Genomic DNA, 22,775 nt, shown 5'->3' on the forward strand with positions numbered 1-22,775 from the left:
TAAAAACTAAAAGAAAACTTGAAAAAAATATCGACAGTGTTACCCAAAGTTTTCTGCAGTGTTAATCAAAATATTGACTAAGATACTTGAGTTAAAGAATTCTCCATTTTTGAGCTGAAAAGGCAACTGTAATTTTGCAATTGTTGCAGAAAGAAAATAATTCTTGTAGTGGTATTAAAAAAAAACAGGCACAGTAATCTTCAATTGTTTATTAAATCTCCTTGGACTTTACGAGTCCCTGAAAAGAATGTGATTAAAGATCCTAATATATAAGTGATGTGAATCACACCACAAATTCTCAGAATTTCTGTATAGTTTCCTTTCAGAGATAAAATATGTGTTATTTTCAAGAGGACTATATGTCCCAGTAATACAGCAATGCCTTTTCTGTGGCATGTACTTGCTGGTATGTTATTGAGGGGTCTGCAAGCCAGAATGATTAGACTGTCACCAGGAGAACAATGAGGTGTGTTCCAGCATACAGAGAGCAATTTCAGAGGGGAAAAAAATACCTCAATGGATCAGCAAGAAGGAGTTAGTAAGTAAGGACAGGCAAACAGCTTTTCATTTCCCACTGCTTCCTCCCATAACATTTTCATTAATGTGAGACATAAAATTATGAAATAAAGCACTAAAAATAGTCAACTGCTAACAGTGATTAAGACATAGTCACATGTCCAAGGCTTTTCTGCATGTTTCCATGGTTAGCTGAATCTTGTATTTTAAAGCAGTGGAATTTGGCAGGTATATTTTGCCTGTGATCATTAATTCCACATTAACACCATTTCAATTAGAGACTTTTTTCTTTAAAGCCAACTGTATTTTACATGAAAATGGTGGTAGCATCCAGTATTCCTAAGTGTTAAGAAAGCATAAAGCCATGAGCCACTCACTAACAAGAGGTATAAGCAGTAACTTAATTTAGGAAACTCAGTAAAACAAAATGCCAAACTCTGTAAGTCCAAGCACCTTAAAATGCGTTCTAAAGTAAAGTACTTTATAACCCCTGATGTACAAATTGAGACCTCAAAATTATTTGATGAAATAGCCTTTTAAATTGGCACAATCAACCAAGAGCATCTCTCTTGTTTGTGACACATGCTGCACTATATTAGTTAGATATTACCAATTTATTTCAGCAGAAGCTTAATTTCAGGAGGCTTGCTAGGCTTAATTTCTTCTGAAACAGCTCTCTGGTAGTGTATTTGCAAAATGATTTAATTTATCACAGCAGAGCTGTCTTTGCTATAGAATTTCTATAGCTAATGTATGCAGCTGTATTTTCCTTAATCAAAGAGGAAAGGGCCACCTTGCATTGCCAGATCTCATCAGTACACACCTACCCAGCAGTGATGGGTGTTTCTCTCCTGCATCCATTTCTACTGTTCATCAACGGACCTTGCAGGAAATGGTGTTACTTGACATTATCACCCAAGTGCCAGAAATTCCTGCTGACCAATTCAGTGCTGTTCCATTCCCAGCCAGGCAGGACTGGCTATCTGCATCTCACTCCAACACCCAAAACTCAGCTGCAGACTTAAAATGGAATTAAAGTTTTTGTCTACGAGTTCTAACACAGAAACCCTGACTGTTACACCTACAGAAACTCCTCTCACATCACTGGTGTTTGGGGAGGCATAAATAACAGCAAAATTCAGGTTCAAGATTAGGAGATATGAGACTGGGTCAAATAAGACAATTGGGTGAAGTTCTGAAAAACATTAATACAACATAATCTGTACTAAAACAAGAGATGCTATTCTCAGTCACACCCCTCTCCTAGGCCATAACTGGATTTTTCAACCATTTGACACTTAATAATCAGATTTAATGTGTTGGGTTCTGTTCTTCTGTTTCCCTTCAGCAGGCTGTGTATCTCTTGTCCATGGGGACTCTGTCATTAATAGGCTTTGCCTCAGAATAATGTATGTTCTATTCAGTAATCTGTGTTTTTTGGAGGTTTCGTGTCATTCCTCTCTCCCTGAAATTTTCTCTCACTTGTAAATCCAATCCCTGTGTTATTCAGTACCTTTTTTATTATTATGAAATGCATATGAAGACAACACATACTATGTTATAATATCTACTCTTCAGTTTTCATCTCGTGGTGCAGTACTCATACCTACACTTATATTTTTTCTGCAGAAAATATGAAAACACTTCCTCAAAATTTCTTACACACCAAAATAGAGATGCTGAGTCTGACTATTCTAAAAATTGCAAACATGACAGAACCAAAGTTTTGTGCATGAGAAGGATAGGACTAGAGTGGTTTAAATGTGGGTTTGTGTTTTTATATTCTGGGCTGGTATCACAGAGTAAAAGTGCAGCCTCAAGGCATTTTGGCAGCTGACAGCAGCCAGAGCCAGGCTGAACAACAATAATATTGTGATGTGGATCTGTATGGCTTTTTGTCAAAGTGGAAATGGAGTTATTGTGTGCTTTTACAGGTGACATGACCAAAAGGACAGTGTTAGGATGCTATGAGACAGTTTGATCACCAGGATATTGGTTCACAGCACTTTTTCAGATGAGCTTTCATTGTGACACTTATAAAGTATGATTTTAAAAAGTGTTCTGCCCCTTGTATTCTTACAGAATTACAAAGGAGGGATAAACATCTGGGAAAATTGGTAGGGAAAGTGATGACAACCGGAGGAAAACTGAAGGTAGGGAAAAGGTTGACGGATTATTATAAACTCTAACAGTAAGAGCCTCAACTTGGGAAAAGATTACACTCTTCCCTGTGTTAATGTGCAGGTACACAAGGATTCCAGAATGCCTGTTTCCACCCTTGCAGATACAACAAGCCCCGTTGTGTGAAGTTGGGTGTGTGTCTGTGTTCCAATCAATATGTGCACTGGAAGTTAGATAAGTCATTAAGGAGAAGGACATGAAATGATTGTCTCAACCCTCTCCAACACCTGCCCCAGGCTGGTCATTTCCTCACGAATAATCGAAATGCTCTCTAACCCCTGGTGTCAATGATTCAGGGGAGATGCAGGACCACACTTTCTGAGGGGGCTTTATTGACATACAGCACCTTTCATGAGCCTTTATTGACATACAGCACCTTTCATGAGCCTCAGAACACATTTGTGGGATTAAAAACCACTTTCAAGAACCATTATAGTCTACGATCCACAGAAATGCCTCAAGGATTTCCCTCTCTTGAAATTAAAGGCATCATTTATTACTTTTAGGAGACAATGAACAAGAGTAACATTCAAAAACTTACCAGAGAAGACTGACCTTGGGCATAAGTCCTTATTCTGTCAAGGCTTTGAGATGGCAGATGATCCAGACCTATACTGACAAGTGTCAAATCTAAATACTGGGTTTTGTTGAGGGTATGCCAGATCCTTTCCATTCTCTTTCATATCCAATAATAATAATTGATGGTTAAATAGGAGTTATTATCAGTGAGTAAGCAGAAAACTCAAGTATTTCCTATAAGAACATAACTATCATGATCCTTTTACAGTTACAGAATATGTCATCATATGCTAGGAATCAGTTATTGTTTGATAGAGCTGTTACATGTAATAAATGCAAGTTGCATCAACCATTCTGCTGCTTATTAGGTAAGCAGAGCATATAAAAATATGTTATATGTGTAAACATCTAAATACTGCTGGGTTTGCACAGTCCTGCCCCAACAGCACAAGAAAGATGTTGATAAATTGAAGTGAGTTCAGCAGAAGGTCCCCAAGGTGGTTAAGGACTGAAACACTCTCCCAGAGAATAAAATCTGAGGGAACAGGGCTTGCTCAGCCTGGAGAAGGGGCAGTTCCAGCAGCCTCCCAGTGTCTACAAGAAGGGCATCAAGAAGACCAAGCAAGGCTCTTCACAGAGCTTGGGAGGAGGAGGAAATGCATCAGGCAGTGGGCATAAATCAAAACAAGGCAGTTTCAGACCAGTTATAAGAAAAATGTTTTTACTACTGGGACAGTCGAGCACTGGAACAAGTTTTCCAGAGGTGTTCCAACATCTCTGTCCTAGAGGTTTTCAGGACAAAAGTAGATAAAACTTAGAGTGACTTACTCTGACCTCATATGTGCCATCAGAAAGGAGAATGGCATTCAAATTAAAACATACAACAGTTTATATTTCACAGTGTATCTCTACATTTCCAATTGCCTAGTTAGTGTATTTTGGTTTTGGTTTGTTTTTTGTTTGTTTTTTTTTACTGAGAAATGGCATTTTACATGAGCAGTAACAAAGACAAACTACATTTAGATCACAGCTGCCTACCTTGGGTTTGAGGTTTAGGTTAAAGGTTATTGCAATGAGGGACTAACAAGTTTGTTCATGCTACTTGCCAATGACCCGCTCAGATCAGTTTTCTTAAAGTAGAAAGGCTTAGCTTACTCCAAACTCTATAGAAAATGCTTTGCAGAAGAGAACAAAGGGCCAGAGAGAGAAGAATGAAAATAACTTGTTCTGGAGTACTTGCACTAGTAGGATACTTCAAGAACAATGAAATAAATACACCCCCAAAAACACCAAGAAACCAAAAGCAAACAGACCCTTTCTGACTCAGCAGTAGATACATTATGATTCGACTCTGCACTTATTTCTAGGAGGTGTGATGTTTGTGTGCTATTCAGGGCTAATAGGGGTAAAGGGACGTAATTTTATGCCTCAAAAGAAAATCAATATTAAGTTTGAAATTTCACTTTGGAAAGGTTGTAAGAATTTTTTCATCTTGAGTACATTTAAATTTATTTTGAAAGAAAAGTTGCTTGTTTAACCCACTTGAAAAGTTTATTTCTTAGAAATGGGCTCTTAGGAAGTCAAAATGCCCCTACTGGGTTTCTGCTCCACATATAATACATGCAAAATTACACATTGCCTTTTTCTGCCTCTGCTAATCTTTCTTGATAGTTGAGAGTATTGCTCTTCATAAGGGGCAGATTTTCTATAAAATCAGTACTTCTACATAATTCCTCCCAATAAAAATTCCATGTGCTGATCCATGTGCTGTATCAAGACAGTCTGCAGACTTCCTAAGGAGCCAGGGAAGGTGCTGAAGGAAAACCGCCTCCAGCAGAGCTGCTTCCAAACTCTCCTCCCAACTGGCAGGGATTTGGAACAGTCCCTGCTCCAGCAGAAGGGCTGGGTACAGCTGTCCCACCTCCCTGCAGGTGGGAAAGATGGATGCTGCAAACTGACAGCAGGTTTTCAGTTCATTTTCCTTGTTAGTGTTGGACAGGGTCGGAATCACAGAAGGGATGAGGTTGGAAGGTTCAACTGGTCCGTGGTAAAAAGGGAAAAGATGAAATTTAAACAAGATTTCCTAAGCTGAACAGTATTTTTAGCTGTTCAACACAATATCCCTTAAATAACTGTGTTTTAGGAGGTGCTGTTTGTGTTTCTCATATCTCTCCAATAAGGCATCCAGAATAAGCAATAATTGTGAGAAATCCTGCCTCTAACCCTTTGACACCTTTGTTCATTATTCAAATCTCTCAGCAATTATCTTTTCTCTCTCATCTGCCTTAGTCCCTGACAGCCAAAAAAAGGTGTGTTTTGGTGGGTTGAAAACACTTGACAGCTTGGGCAACTGATTTAATATTTTTGTATACAGCAGAACAAGTATGATAAAAGGTTATTTCCCACACCCCAAATAAATTCTTAATTATTATTATGTTTTTTTAATGTGTCCAATTTTAAAATGTTGTGTTGTGGTCCTGGTTTTTACCAGTAGGCAATGAAATAATTAATGTAACAATTGACTCTTCTTGAGCACATCTGTTTCGAAAAAGATCAAGAAAGATGTCTCAAATTTTATTAAACAGAATAAAAATCAGTACAAACTATTTTTATACATCTTTACATCAATCCACATTTTTTCTATCATTTTATATCTTGTTCTCGACCTGTGACAGGTATTTCAAGTTGTGTTTAAACTTATTTTTGCTGCATTACTGGCATCACTTTCAAGCCCCTGCTCATGGGAGATCCTTCTCAGCTGGCTGTAAAATGGATATTTTCTCTTTCTTATTTCACTCTAACATTCTGGCTTCCTTTTCAGGGTGATGATATTGCTCCTGTTAATCAGACTTACTTATACCAGGCTCGTGTCTCACATTCTTTTTCCTTGGATCTTATGGAAATGCTGTGATTTTTTCCCAATTTTGGCATCCAGCTTTGTAGGTGGGTTGCAATCTGTAGTACAGTTCCCAGTTATTTGAGGAAGCAACTGCATTTAAACGTGTCAACACTTTCCCTTAAATGGATCATCTCTCCTGCCTCCTTTAGTTTGGAGTTATCTGAAGGAACTGATTGTCTTAAACTCATTTGTGTTTGTAGAATTCAAAGTTTTCTCTTAAAAGAAAGTTGGACTTTCCTGCAGGTTTTAAATATAACTTTGTTTTTGTTTTTCTCGTGTTCCTTTCCATTTAACTTTGACTCCTGTAATGCTGGTGCTGTGCTATGCAGATGTTTCCTGGAATATCTCTTTCACAAAGGATGGACTAATGGGAGTTCTCCTGAAGCATTATTTTCAAAACAGGGTAATAAAAATACTCGACTTCTTGTTCTCTGTGTCTGGCCAGACATGCAGCGTGAGTGCAGAGGCTCAGTACACAAACTGTGGAACAAAAGGTTTGGGTAGAGAGGGAACTTCTTTCTGTCAGGTGTTTTGGTGGCAGAAGTACTTGGGAGGCAGCTGCAGCTAAAAGTAAATTTTGAAGCCTGTTTAAAACATGATTTGTCACAGAATTCTCAATAGGTGGTTTATGACAAAAATACTTTTATAATTTGCTAAACCAAGGGAAGCATTAGGTATTTACATTTGCAATATTAAAATGATTATAAAATCGTATTCAGACCTTTACTTTTAATACACATCATTCAAATTATCTGGAAGTTCAACATGTTTACAGAAACCTTTAAAAACTATTCCCACTTTCCTGCTGGGTGCCAGTCTACCATCATATTTAATGTGTTTTCCTAATGTGAGCAAAGATCTCCCTCAAGAGCTTGTACCCATTGAATGGAGGGTTTTCAGAGAACAAAGACTTATTTTTCCTCAGACTGCCAGGAGTGGGATGAACAATTGGTGGGTGGTGATGCTTTGCTGCCTTGATCCCCAGCTGGAGCTGAGACTTCTAGAGATGTATTTCTTTTTCACAGCTGACAATGGTTTTACTTGGCTCTACCAGAGCCATGAGATGAACATCTCCAAGACTCCCTGATGTGTCACACAGTCTCTGAAGAACAGGTTGGAAAAGACCTCTGGAGTTCATCTAATCTGAACACCTACTCAAAGAAAGCCCAGTTAGAGCAACTACACCAATTAACTTGGATAACTTGGTAACCAAGTCCACTTGGGATCATAGAATCATAGAACTGTTTGGGTTGGAAGGGACCTTAAAGATCATCTCATTCCAACCCCCTGACAGCAGGGACACCTTCCACTATCCCAGGTTGCTCCAAGCCCCGTCCAACCTGGCCTTGGATACTTCCAGGTGTGGGGCAACCACAGCTTTTATCTGTGCCTGTGCCTCACCACTCTAAATAGATCCTTCTTTCTCCGAAGGAGATACCACAGCCTCTCTTGGCAACCTCCTCCCACCTGCTTGACCCCCTCACAGGTAGAAAGTTTTCTTCTACCTACTCAGACACATGTCTGTTGTCTGTAGTCCTGTCAGTGGGCACCTCCAAACCAGCCTGATTCTGTCAGCTCTCTGCTCTCCCATCAGGTACCTGGAGGCAACAATAAAATGCCCCTGAGCCTTTTCTTCATAAGGTTGAACAAATCCTGTTGTAGCTGCCTCCCCTCATCCATCATATGCTCCAGCTGCCTCACCCTCTTGGTGGCCTTGGCTAGATTTGCCGTAGCCCTGAAAAATATTGTTCTTTGGAAACTTCCAATCATAAGGGGAAAAATTAATGCTGTTATGGTCGCTATTCATCTAAATGAGACCAAAGTTATTAAATTAGGAATAATAAAAACAGAAAAATCATATAAATTTTCCCATTTAGCAGCTTGAACCCAGTCAGAGATACACCTAAAAGTATGACAGAGATTTATAAGATTGCCAAGAAGTAAAACACTCACATTGAATTCAGTTTGCAGGGAATTCATTTGCTCACCAGAACATAGACCTAAATGATTAAAAGCGGGTGTGTGGCATAAAGCTGCACCAGCTTTCTACATACATATGCCACATACCCACTTCTAATAATTTCAGGCCTGAAGTTTTGGGGTATCAAATCACTTATACTGTCCTAGTATAGCACATTGAAATTTTAGCCAGAAAAGTAAAAAGCTGGGTGAAAAATAATCTACTTATGCCTTACCTGAAACATATTCTGTGCTGACTCAAGCTGACTGTTTGAGTAAGACAGTCTCTTCAGCAAATGTCCAGTTTTACCATATTAATTTTAGCTAAACACACTTTACATCTGCTAAAACATGTACTGAGTTAGCAGGAATCCAACAAAAAGAAGTGCTGCTTGTACATTCTCCAGTATAATTCAGGAAATAACACTTTTGATGATATCTTGGAGTAAAAGATGACTTCTGCAAAAGGGATTTAAGGAAAGGAAAATGACAGAAGCTTTGTGACATGGTGAAAAAATATGGATTAAATGTATCAGAGCTGTTGCTAAGAGGAGCTGACAGAGCTGCTGAGATAGCTCAATGACCTGATTAAATAGGAGCGAGAAACCGTGTTCTCTGTCCACCTCTACAAGACTTCATCATAAATTATTTCATTAACTTGGTATATAGAGATTCCCTTCTTAAAATAGATGTCAAATTGCCAGGTAGGCAATCCTGAGGAGTATATATAGATACCACTGTCTCATTACTTGTATGAAATTGAAAAGAATAACCTCCATAGGTGTGTAGGTTGAGATTGAAAAGTCAAGGAACATTGCATTAAATACCTACAGTCGTAATGCAAGAAAAAATACCTGAAACACTTATGTCTCAAAAACATTTTACACTGACTACTGGACATATGGTAATCTCTCTAACTCAGTGTCCAGACTTTTTATTTATCCATTCACTCCATATAAATTCTCTTAAATCCCTGAAGTTTGGGAGCAGCTTCTTTATTAACTTATATTCTCAACAAGCTTAAATTGAAACCCCCTACGAAATGCATGAACAGGCTTTTATGTACCTTCTTCTTAATATGACTTATTAGAAGTTGAACAAGTTTTCTAGTTTCTATCTATTCCCATAACACCTAAACTGAAGTGTGGGTAATGTACATTTAATTGCCACAGCTCAGCCTCAGTGTTCTCTCTAGCAACAAATATGCATTGACTACGTCTGTCAAATCTTTCCTCAACTTCTTCCTTTCTGCCTTTTATGGGCAACTGCTTCAAAGAGGTTTTCTTTTGTACAAAGTCTTTCCCTCTATGTATCTATATAGTATAATACCTGTCAATTATTTTACTGTTCTTCCCTCATCCTGCAATTTCTCTCACATGCATCCAGTCCATAATGCTGCATATCATTTGCTTGAAAACCATGAATAGGACAGGAGCTGGAGAGCCCAGCATAAAGGCTGATGATTCCTTAGTCCTATACTCTCTTTTTTTCCCCTCAAAACTCTACTTCACATTTCTCTGTTTGTATTATATGCAGCCACAAAAGAAAAGAAAGGTACATTTTACTATTTGAAGGTTCAACATGCCATCAGTAGAGCTGAGGCAAAAAAAAGAAGAAAAATCCACAGCAAAGACAGAGAAAAAGGAAGTTAATATGAAAAGGTCTGAAGAGGAGAACTAAGAAGATATCTTAGAAAGGGGTACCCTCCTTTAGCTCTGAATCCTTGTTCTATTGACTCTGTGTTGCAGTTTTTTCTATTGCTGCTTGCAGCTGGGTAGGTCATCAGTAGTAAACCTTGGAGAATATAACATAATAAAAAAACCCAGTTCATTTATTTATCTTCAATTTGCACGTGCAAACATTCTGTGTACATTATTTCCAAACACAACGGGAACAGTTCTCAGAGCCCTGCCTAGTAACCAAGGGATGGGAAGGAATACATATCCTCTAGTAAATTTGCTGAAAACATGTTACAGAGTACACTATCAAAAGAAAGCAAAGAAAGGTATTTTCAAAAAGTATCACAAGCATTTCAGTGTCCGTGAGAAATTGAGAGCAGGATGGGAAAGGGTGTTTACACAGGCACTTAGCCAGGAAACTGTGTTTTCCACAGATACAGTCATTCAGGGAGCACATCTCCGATTTTCCTGAGCTCCCTCCCTCTGTTCTCATCCCCCTGCAATTATATTGAGAAATCTTTCTGTAGGTGACAAAATACATCCAGTTCTGCACCATGTATTCAAACGCTGCCTCTCCTTTAGGTAAGTGCTACCACACTGAGGCCATTTGTAGGAATTTTACATAGCAAGACAAACAAATGCAAACCCTTAAGGAAACGAGCCGCAGGATAGTTCCACAGTGACTCGTTACCAAAAATCTGCCTGAAAGGATCCTCTCCAAATCTTCTGTGGAATGCAGCATTGCTCATTAGCAGGCTTGATGGAAAACGCTGCGAGGTAGATAGAAAGTCTTGTCACTTTATTTGGATGTGCTTCCCTGCATCTTAAGTTGCAGCTCCGGATCCCTGAGGATCATGTGAGGCTGGGTTATATATTAGAGCCGCGCTATAGTGCTGGGAGTGTGTAAGCCTGGCAGCTGGGTAGTGTTATGGTTGCTGCTTTCCTGTGCTAAGCTGATTTACTTGTTTAAGGTCTGACCTCATCATCCTGTCAGTATGGATTCCCACCTATACAGTTAGCAGCAGCTCAGCATCGCCTGGGAGAGCTTGCAGTGTATTAATCAGAAGAGAGAGGGAGAGAGCTACCGGTATTTGTTCTTTTGTTGCCTTTTCTTAAGAAGAGGAGTTGAAACACAAGAGATAACAAAGAATCCATTTCCTTCCTAAAAGAATAGGCTTTTGTCTTTTTTTTTCCTTCCTTGAAAAAAATGTCAGTATCTGGAAAGAAAGAGTTTGATGTGAAGCAGATCCTGAGGCTCCGCTGGAGGTGGTTCAGTCACCCCTCGCAAGGCTCCACAGGCACGGGGGGCTGCCATCAGCAGGAAGGATATGAGCACAGAGGGACACCGGTGCAGAACAGGTTGAAGAACCACTCTCGGGACAGAAATGGGCTGAAGAAGAGCAGCAGCCCTGTCCACCACAACATCCTGGCCCCCGTGCCAGGTCCGACCCCGGTGCACCACCGATCTATTCAAGCCTGGCATCAACAAAACCTCATAGAACAGCTCCGAGCAAATGAGGATATTCCCAAAACGAGCACAGAGGAAAACTGTGGTAAAGAAGATTCAAGTAAAACCTCACAGGAGTTGCAGATGATCACAGAAGAAAATACAGATGAATCTGCAGAGAGGTAGGAGTTTTAAAGTCTGCTCTTAGAAAGACAGACTCGTATCCAAGTTATTCCCTGCAACTGTCTTTGTTTTTAGCCAGAGTTCCTTACTGCATTAATCTCACTTTATGTATGTGCACACCCACACTCAAATGAATAGGAACACTTTCATGTTAAAAAAAAAGAACGGAAACATTGTCATGAAATTTTGATCTTCGCTTAAGGTACCTCATTTCATAACTCTGCCATAAAAATATAATCTGCCAGTTTGTCAAATTAGCATACTAATTTTTTCTCTTGATATATTATGTGTAAGTGCAATGAAAAAAGGAGCCTCCTGAAATCCTGTCCTCATTCTGACTTTATCAATGGGTACAACTTTGACAAATGGGAGCTGCTGGAGGTGCACAGGGTGTGTGGTTGCCAACCATCTCTCAAAATTCTCACCGCTTTTATTTCACTGCCTTCCTGACAAGTAAAATTAACCTTGAACTAAGTGGAAAGGAAGCATCATTATTTGCTTTTTTTAAAGGTTTGTTTGAAATCCCAGTACTTTCGCAGCTTGTTTAGTATACTAAGACAAATATTTTCTGCAAGGTCAGGTGAAAAAACATTACAGCTGTGAGACCTTAAAGGTGTAAAGCACAAAGGAAGAGTTATTTTTAAGTAGTGAATACCAGAGAATAAAATATTAACACCAGCTGTTTGATTAAGCATTTTTTATGATTTCTTTTACAAAATTATGTTGGCATTTTTAGCTTATACATCAACAACTTTACCCCACCTTCACCCCACCTTGGACTCAAATTAAGCATTTATGATGTGATTATTTGCACCATTTGATGAGATTGCCATTAGTCTTTGGGAATAATTCAAATTTCTTACATTGCATTTAAATACAAAGCTATCTTTGTTGAAGTTACAGTTTCTCTCATTGCAAACCAAGCTGGCAGCTTGTGTATTTTTAGCAGTTATTATTTTTCAAGTTGTGCATCTGCTGTAGGGAACATCTGCAGACTGAACAGAAAAATCTGCATTCCAAAATGTCATTTGGAAAACAGTCCTAACAGTCAATATGTGCTGGATAAAATCATTACAGAATAAAAGCAGTGAGGTGGGACTGTGGGAGTTCTGTATGTTTACAGGAGTACTAGTTTGGAATGTGTAAGCAGCATTCTCATAGTACACCATTCTGGATGATAGTAAAAATTCCCTGAAAAAAGGTAATTTTAGCCACATTTTAGAAAGAAAGTCAGTTTAATTTGAAGAAAAATAAGGAACACTTATTGATCAAAATAAGGTTCTATATCAGGTGAAGAAGGAGGTATAAAAAGCCTAATCAATTCAGTTTGGAGGTAATAATAAACCAGTCTTCTAAAGTAAGATGTGACATTTTCTCCAGCTATATATAAAGTTTCTGCTTAGACCTCCTTAAGTTTTGTGCCTTCATATTCATCCAAATTAAAGTTCTGCTCTTGAGCTGTTTAAATGTGCAGCTCTTAGAATAGTTTTGGGGAATATGTATATCATATACTGTTCTATTCAAATAAGGGGTGTTTTGAAGTTTTCAGTAAAAGCTTTCTGTGTGTGTTGTACGTTAAAACACACCTGAACTATCAGGCATTTGCAGGATCCCCTGAATCCTTCTTCTGTCACCACTAAAGCCACCACAGAATGAGTTATTACAGGTATTGCAGCCAGATGCTCTTTCGCTTCCAGACCTGAGGGCAAGAAAGACATATTTGCCTTTTATGCCATAAAAGCACTGTACCTTCAAAGGGGTTGTCTCCAATACAGACAGGTGGCCTCTGCCTCTGGAAGTCTCATTTTCAGGTGGACTCTACAGCAGGACACTGCTATGTGTCACTTGGACACTGAAAATAGTAGAAAAGGAGAGAAAATCTGGCCAATTCCTCAACTTGAGCAGAGTATGAAAGCAATTTATACTAACAGCTTAATGTTTCCTAGGAAAAAACTTTGAAAACACAAAACCAGTATTCTGAATTTCTTCAGAAAACCTGAGATGTCTTTCTCTAAAAGCCCCAGGATTTAATGCTGTCAGTGATACAGAGAGAGCACCCCAGGGTTTGATGAAATAAGGGTTGTTGATTGAGGAGGAAGAAGTCCCAGACAACAGTTCCATTTTGCATATGTGATCATCAATATGCTTGTTTCTGCTTTCTTCAATCCAGTTTGGTATTCCTGTACCCAAATTAAATAGTGCAAGACTTAAAGGAACCCTTCTGACCCATAGGCTTGCTCATGAATAATATCCCATGACAAATAACAAATAAATGAGGGCTTAAGTGATCAAAACTCCTTAGTTTTGTCCAAACAGCAGCCAGTTGTGACCAACCAATACCTGCTAGGTCATAATATATGAATAAATGTCTTATTGGCACAAGGGTAAGGACAGGCTTCCAGTGTGCCTGGGGACTGTCTTGGCAGTGATGCTCAGGGAACAGGCTCAACAGGCACCAGACTAGAAGCACCTAAAATGATAGGACCTGCCTCCTTATGGAAGTTGCATCTATAGTTTGGAAAAAAGATGAGCAGTGGACAAGATATGTTTACTGCCTGATTCTCACCAATCTATTCCTTGAATGAGGATTGGGACCTCTACACAGGTGAAAACCACAGAAACTGCCTAAAACCTGAACAGCTATCAAGTAATTTTGTTTATTTGTAGAGTGTATTTCCCACTATAAAATTTTCTGGTGTTACTGGGATGATCAGAAAGCTAAACCTGCAGAGTATGGCCATGTCAATGAAGAGTGAACACCTTCAAAGATTTCAGATTTGGCTTAAAGAAGGAGCTTAGTGAACTCTGAAAGAAAACATGGGAGATAACCTGTGAATTGCTGCTTGTTTAAAAGGCCAGGCTGTGGGGGATTGTGCATTTTAGCTGTTGAGGACCATCTCTGGATGGAACCTTTTGAGGTTCAGGCTCCTCTATCAGGGAGACCTTGAAGCATTCCCACTTCTTTCAAAGAAAGTGATCTGGCAGTGTCCAGAGACATCAGCACGAGCTGGGAGGATTTGACTGTTAAATTTTGCTTGACAGTCGACAAAAACTTTGCTCTTGTGTGCAACACTTGAACACACACTGAACACACAAACTGACAGAGAACTGGAGCCTCCTGACAAGAAGAATCATGAAAATGAATTACTTTGATTACTCCCCTAGATAAAGTCTGGACTCACAGGCCTGACTGTATTGACCTTTGCATGTGAGAGTGTGCCCAGCGTTTATTACATTATGCTACTCTGCCACATCCATTTCTGTGTCCCTGCTAGGCTTGTGATTCCATAACTGTACTATTGTACACCATGTGTGCTGGTGAAGTATGTGTGAGGCTCATTTCCTCTTTGCCCAAAGGCAGTTAGATTTCACTAATGAATGGATTATCCATTCATCATTTTTCTCTTAGGCATTTTTTCCCCCTAATTTTATGGCTGAAAAATTGCTGACAAACTCTAGTTTGGGACAAACTCTAGTTTTGTTAAAGACACATGGTTTCTAATTTCCCATATGAGACAAAATGTACTTCTAATTAATTGTCATAGAATCTTTTGGTGTCATAATCCAAGCAGCTGGTACTGATGCACATGGAAAGAGATAACTTGGGAGGAGTATCCTCCCAAAGGCAATGCTTTTCTGTGGTGAGTATTTTTGATGTACAGCTATTTGATAGTTCACTTTAAGACTTGAAAACTCTTGTTTTTTATTTTTTTTTAGCCATATGAAAATATCTATCAGACTATATCCCTCACTGTCTCTCACAGACATGCACACACACATACGTGTATGTGACTATTTTGGGTGTTATCCCCTATGTGAGGGTTCTCCCTTGAGTTCTATTTTTAATTCCAGCAGCAGATGACAGTCTTGGCTCACGTTCTAGTGTGAAATGAAGGTACCATGGGGAAAAATACCCTTTTAGTTGTTGCAATATCCTAGAAGATACTGAAAAGGAGGAGATGAAAAAAACTCAGTGTGCAGTACCTGACCCCAGTTTCTTGCTCCTAGGCTGCTGGTTTTTTGGTTAGCTAATGTGGCACATGTCAGGGACAGATGTTGTCATGGTTTTTTTTTCTCTTGAGCATTTTACTGGGGAGATCCAATACACTCCACATGCACCAAGTCCTCCGAAGTTTGCAGCAGATGCTCATTGAAATGACGCCTGCCTAATTTTTCAATCCAAAAGACAGTTTCCAAAAAAGAAAACAGGTGATAATTTTCCTGGTGAGAATGGAATGTATGAATTATTCTATGAAACCGCTGGTCAAAGCAGGTTTTTGGCACTAAGAGTACAGTTCTGGGTATCCAAATAAACAGTCCTACCACCTACACATGAGAATGACTGACAATGAATCACAAGGCCCCGGGGACTGGAAGGACTGTGATGTGCCCTGTGCAGAGGAGATGACAGAGTGCTGCATTCAGTGGTACATCATGACACTATTTCCCCCTCATGAGTAAGAATTCAGTTCCATGAACCATCTCTGATGCACAAAATAAAAGTTTGGAACTGATGATTCCTAATCTCACAGCACAGCAGCCTTTATTGCTAAAACAAAATTACTTCAGTTTTATTTTCACTGAACCTCCAGCATTTTGAAAGAAAGCTTTCAAAAAATCTCAACTTTAACAAATAAAAGATTTAGAAATGTAAAGAATGTTGGACATCTAGTCAGATAGCACTGTGACAAAGTTGGATCAGCTATGTTTAGGTGCTTCCTTGGTTATCTGTAATACAATTTAAGCTCCTTATTTCCTTGATCTTTCACTGATGGATATAGGTAGCATATTGTTCCCCTTATGCCTTTTATTCCCACACTATCCTTCTTTACACAATTTGTTCATATGTTTGAAAATATCTGTAAGTCTAAAGAGCTGCAATTCTTGCAGTCTTTTTTCAGAAGCCCTGTGTCTGACAGGCACGACATTTTCATTGCTGTGCTGTGTGTCCCCAGCCTGTCTGTCTGCACTTGCAGTACTGGGGACAGATCTGGATGTGTTCCTGTTGGAGTCTGGCAATTCTAGTGCAGAGCTGGATTACTTATGTGTCATCCTGACTAAAAATCTGTTTGAATATCCTGTTCGGTTGTTGTTCTGGGTTTTTTTCTCAACAACATGCTGCTATGGCTCATGACTGGCTTATGATTCATGTGAAACTCCTGCCCATGTACCAAAGACCTGTTCCCAAACCATCTGTACATTTTTGCAATTATTGTTCCCAAAAACAGTACTTTGCACAAATACATTCCATTTCATGTTTCAGATAATGTCTCCAACTGGCTGAGTTAATATTCAGTTCTTATTTACTGATTTAACATTCAGTTCTGATCCTATGCCCAAATACACTTGCAGCTCTTCTCAGCTTGGCAGGATCTTCCATTGTAATACTGTTCCTATCAGAGATTTCTCTTTATTTCTTCCTCCCTTCAAGTAATTTAGAAACATTATGAGAAGTTGTAGTGGAACTTCAGTGCTAAGTTCCTTAGGAACCCCATTTGATTTACCTTCTTATTTATCAATGAACCATTGATAATTACTTTAGTAGCATGATTTTAAACTAGTTTCTCACTCATTCCATAATGGTTTACTCCAAACAGTCCTTCAGGTTGAACTTAGTACTGTCTGAGACAGTGTCAAATAATATTCTCATGTCCAAGATATAAATGGCAACCACTTCTTTTCTGTTCTCCATAATGTCTACTAAAACCTATTAATGAGGCACTTCACTTTGCTTGGACATGTTGTTCTTGGCAAATTCTGCTGACTGTTAATCTTCTCTCTTATTTCTCAGTGCTTAGAAATAATAATTACTTTTAACTGTAGAATTTGGCAAGAGTTAACAACTAGAAAAAAGAAATTATGTTTGTGTCTTGAGGAAAATTTTGCAGTTTCTTTAGCACTTATAGCAATTTAATACCTATTTCAGGAGTATATTTATAAAAGGTGACTTTATGCAAGTCTGTTGTGGATAACCAAAATGCTTCAATGCTACCCGGGGGACAAGGAAAAACTAATTGTCTTCTAGGAATGATCTTTAGCTGAAGGTCAAAATATGAATTTGAAATTGGAGACATTTGAAATGGATTATTCAAGATTTTGTAGCGGATCTCTCAGAGGTGCTGCTAGAACAGCCCACGTGGCCCTGCAAGGATTTAGTGGGGTGGAAGAGCTGATGGCAGCAGGGATTGAGGGAACATTCCAGGGAATGGTGGTTGGGGAACAGCCACTGGCATCACTGTGGTGCTGCATGTGCAAGTGCCAGAGATCCCTTTGGTTGTAGGTATGAACTGAACTAAGGCACGTGTAGCACACGAGATACTCAGTGAACATCAAGCTGAGTTTTAATAGAATTAAATATGGAAATTCACTCCCAACTGGTTGAAAATTATAGGTGAGAGTAACCAAGAAAATTTGTTATCTAATGTTTGCTAACTGTAGAAAATCTATAAAGTTATAGTAAATGATATTTGATGCAGGGTTAAAATCTAAGAGGAGAATCACATTTTTCCCAGCAGTTAGTAATCAATGAACAGTGACCAATGAATTGATTCTGACTTAACAAACTCTTTGGCCTCATACAAGAGCTTTTGCTACAGAAATTAGAATCAATATGTCTCAAAGGTATCCTCAGATTTTATTCCTACTCTCATCTTCTATTATGACATTTTCTGAAGAACTTGAAAAAGCAAAAAGTATGTGAAATCTAAGTGGGCTGAAACACTATTAAAGATAAAAGGGATAAGTAGGTTTGTATTTTGAAATTAATGTTATATTCACCCTGCGGAAGGAGTGGATATTTATTCAAAATATTTTTTCATAGCTGCATAAATAGAATAAGAGAAAAATGTAAGCTGAAAAGAACCTCTGGATGTCATCAAGTCTAACTCTATTCACCCACCAAGAAAGCTAAAATGAGAAATAATATGGCTTACTAGAAACACACAATATTTTACAGGCCTACATTTAACATGCCTAGCTTTCAAAGATGAGTTATTACAGGCAAGGGAAAAAAATACCATTTAATAGTAATTTAAGAAACTAGGACAATTCCATTCATTTCAAAACAATTTTTTTATGATTCAATTATCTTCTCATTTTCACTCCATAGAGCTCCCTCTCAGCAAAGACAGCTGTTAAATTACTTTTTAAAGAGTTATTACTGGTCTTAAAATCACTTCTTAATGTCTCCAGAAAAAGTTAAGGAGATGATTAAACACATGTGCCCCATGCAGAGAAATTTTTACAGACATACTGAGCACATGCAATTGAAAGATCAACAAGAAATCTATGGCTGTTGAAGCATTCTTGGAAAAGGGGGACAGGGTTTGCTGGGTTTGAAATTTGTAGCCAGACAGTTCTGAAAGAAAGGAACTGCTTCTTTTCACCCTTGGAAGAGCTGAATTGTTTGCTTTGAAATACTGTAATGATGAACATTACTGAAATCTTTCACTTTTAAAAATTAAAGGGATTTGTTAGTTACCGTCAAACAACAAAGTTAACACAATATAGACCAGTTTGGTTTAGCTCCTTTCATTCTGCTAGGATAAAATAATGATATTATATTTAGGGAATTACTATATCAGGTGATAACATAAAGAATATGGCTTATGTAGGGCATACCTATTGATATGCAGGTAAAATAGATACAAAAACGAAGCTCAAGTACTGTTGGAGTTCACAGAAAGAGCTTAAGATAAGTACAGGAAAAACTTCAGAAAAAAAACTCTAAAACAAAGTTCTACCCAAATTTCCTCCTCTGTGACATCAGACTCCACCTCAGTGACTCCACCAACAGATGCACCAGCACAGGAATGTCCCACACAGCTCTGACAGCAAATCTGCTCCCAGCCCACCCCCTTCCCTCCTTTTGGAAGCAAACACTTAACAGGGAGAATTCAGTTCAAAATGAATTAGAATAGATAGAACAAGAGCAGAGAGCCTGGCTCTTTACAGCAATTCTGCCCATCCAACAATTATGAGCATAAAACACCTTTGACTTCATTGTAGTGACTGTTTCCATTCTCTAGGACAAATCAGAATGTTCCACCAAAACCTGCCTGCTGCTCACAGGGAACAAGGAGGAGAACTAAAAATATTTAAAGGAACACCCTGCCTTCATTAGAGGTTGAAATATGTGATATAACATCTAAATGACTGGAGTTTAAAAATACTTGGCAGGAAATGGGCAGTGTATTCTCATGCTGTGATTTGCAGTTGCACGAGGCTGCCTTAATTCAGCTCTGAAACAGCACATGGAGCGTACAGGATTAAAAGTTTGCTCTTTTGCTTTTTCAACTAAAACACATTTAGGCTAAATAAACATATTTAGTGGAAAACGAAGTGATACCTTATACCTGATCCTTCCTTCAGTTTGAAAACCTCGGGACAAAAATCTAGATTTCTCACCTGTATATTAACACTTGATTTAATTTCTACCCTTTAAACTTTATGACAAGGATCTGAAAATCAGTATCCATGGATTATATCTCTAAATTTTCACCTGCTTCTTCTATTAACTCAGAGAAATCACTCAACCATTTGGTATCACTGTTTACACATGTTAAAGAGAGTATTTTCCAAGGGACACAGTAAGAACTGAGCAGGGTTTTCAGTTATCTGAATTTGACTGCAAACTGCTACACAGATGCAAAGTGGAATTCAGGTACAGTATGACTGACTCATTATATTATATAGTTGCACACTTTTCTCATACTAATATCACAAAAATCAGTCTACGACTTTAACTAGAACTTTCCTGCTACACTAAGTAGACATCAATATCCTTATAATAAAATGTTTTGTACAGCAAACAAAGGCAATAGGTTTGAGAAAGTGGACTACAACTGTCACCATTTGCCATGCTTCAGTTTACCTGACAAATTAGAAGTCAAGAGGAAGGGAGGCATTCTTGCAAGAAATGAGGATTTTCAAAGCCTGTTCGTTTTAATAGAAGTTGAGAAAATGAAGAACCTTTTTGAACTGGGCAAATACACCTTGATTTAAATGGAAATTGTGAGCAAACCACTAAGAAATCCTAGGAGTTGGAGAAAAGCTATTTTAAGCTATTACATATGGTTTGTGTTGCTAGGGAAACCTCTTTTACAGTGTTCATTTAGCACAGATGCTCAGGAAAGCTCTGTGTCTCCATGTCATACCATTTCAGAGCACTGCAGAAGGTGAAGAAATAGAGATGCACATATACACAGAGGCAGACAAAAATATCTCTGTAATTCTATCTTAGTCATGTTCAGTGTCTTTGGCGGAAGCTTGTTTTTTCTGTTTGTGATGTGACTACGGTGATAAATCAAAAGCTTTGTGATTGAACCCCTGTTTTTAGACTGAAGATATTTGTTCAAACATTACTTTTGTGTTTTTGCATTTGAGTTCATGTTTTAGACAGTCATCTACCTAGAGCAAGAGATTTGCCTTTGCCATCTACGCAGTGAAAGTACAAGGAGAAAGGTCAGCTCTGATACCACAATTCCTGGCCACCCTTTTGACCCTAGGGCAGATGTGACTTGCCAAAACATATCCTGTAACCTGCTCCATGCAGGGTTTACTGTCACAGTGCCCTGCTTTATCTCCTCAGTGCCCAGCTAGGTGCCAGCATGGGGGGCAGCTGCAGCCTGTTGGGATCAGGGATGCACCTGCCCCTTTTTCGAGAGGGTGGGAGGGCTGAGACCCCAACTACAGCTTTCTGCAGAAAGTTCTTTATTTTGTCCATTACACCAGGGAATTTTGTGCTTTTCTGGGTCCTGAAATGCAAATCAAACCATGTGCAAATGCTGTACTATGATTATATCAAGAGTTTTAAACCAAATGTACTGTTAGAACAATACTTTGTAAAAAGCATTTAAAGATGAAAATGCTTGTTCTGGGTCATGATTTTCAGGACTGTCTCACAGGAGTCACTCACAGAAAACTGTCTCCAGTCTGTCCAGCTCATTATTCAGTTTACAGAAAACTCCCTGTAAAGGCAGAAATTCCCTCCTGTGCCATAAGTTACCCCCACCCCCTTCTGTGTGCTGGGACAGAGGCTTAGGATGGACTTTTGATCTTTCTGTCTGAGATGTCTGACCCAGTAAAATCCCCCAGCAGTGCAGCCAACACAGTCTCCTGGTAGAGCTTGTCACAGTGGATTTAGGAGCAGTGCAAGACAGATTCCTGGGAAGCTCCAGCCTGGTGATCCTGCAGGAGCCAGGCTGTTCCATCAGAACTCACTGAATCAGTGAGATAAGCACAGCACGGAACAAAGTTGTAACTCAGGACTAATTTTTTTCATCTTATTCGTTTTTTCATTCACTGGAAGGATCCCAAATTCACCTATAAACGAAATTTAGGATGGCTTGTTGGTACAATATGCTGAGAAAGTCGCTCAGCATGAAGCTCCCATGGGATGCCACAGGGCAGGAGATTTGTGTGTCTCTTATTGCTTCACTCCAATGGAGCTCAATTACTCGTGGGCTGTTCAAAGTTTCCTTACACTTTTCCACTTGGTGTTATGAATGAATCCAAAGCTGAATTTACCACAACTAATAAAAGAACAAAATCAGGATTGGAGGGACAGTTTGGCCTATTCAATGGAGCAGGAGAGCTCTGCTGTGTTTACTAACACACTACTGAGCTTTCGTTCTCCGTCTGAAATAATTTCCTTACATATTTAAACAAAATGCATCAGGCTGATATGTCACCTTGAAATTTTCACAGGTTGTTTTGAGTATCTACAGTTCCTAAACCATCTTTTTTTGTTCCTCATATGTCAAGTCATTAAATAAAGGCTGTTATTCCACTTTTACTGGCTACTGCTATGACAATTTGTAAATCAATTGATGGTAAAAACTACTGTTTTTTACCTTTTCTAATGAGTAGCTTTCAATCATAACCATAATTTAAAATAATTTTGGAGAATAAAATAGCTTAAATGTGAAACTTCTAATTTATAGATTTACAATTTTCTCATCTGTTACTTTTTTATTCTATAAACTGTTGCTGAGGTCCTTTCAGTTTTCCTATACCCCAAGTACTCTCTCTAATGGAAGACCAATTTCTAATGTAAATTACTTGGAGGAAGGACTTGCAATGCAGTAAGTGGTCTGTACACTCATGGCAAGACAGAAAGGTAAAACCCCAGCAAAAAAGGGTCTTGACCCAGAAGTAACATAAATACAGTTACAGCTTTGCCTGTTCAATTTAATAATTGAATTTCATATTGAATTTGGAGGGAAAATCAATTTTATTCAATAAAGAAGTTCTCAGAGGACACTTTTTAGCAAAAGGTGGCAGGAAAGGCTGAGTACCCCTAAGATATTTGATTAGCTCTCATTTCATCTTGCCAGGGGAAACACAGTCAGTGGCAACAAAATAGAAATATGATATTGCACAAAGATTAAAT

At 38.7% G+C, this 22,775-nt stretch overlaps 1 protein-coding gene across 2 annotated transcripts in view; it reads left to right on the forward strand.

The window, feature by feature from the left end:
* KLHL4 (kelch like family member 4) overlaps positions 1-22,775 on the forward strand; it is a 76,464-nt gene that overhangs the window by 28,314 nt on the left and 25,375 nt on the right. The window contains exons 1-2 of one of the 2 annotated variants that reach the window (XM_027690571.1): positions 10,217-10,335; positions 10,968-11,382. In XM_027690571.1, the coding sequence (XP_027546372.1) occupies positions 10,308-10,335; positions 10,968-11,382 (443 nt within the window). In that variant the 5' untranslated portion in view covers positions 10,217-10,307. Of the gene's footprint in view, positions 1-10,216; positions 10,336-10,967; positions 11,383-22,775 lie in introns of those variants that run through there. The other variant, XM_027690572.1, reaches the window with a different exon arrangement.

Source organism: Neopelma chrysocephalum, unplaced genomic scaffold, assembly GCF_003984885.1.
Source record: "Neopelma chrysocephalum unplaced genomic scaffold, ASM398488v2 Primary Assembly neopelma1_81, whole genome shotgun sequence".
Taxonomy (NCBI): Eukaryota; Metazoa; Chordata; class Aves; order Passeriformes; family Pipridae; genus Neopelma; species Neopelma chrysocephalum.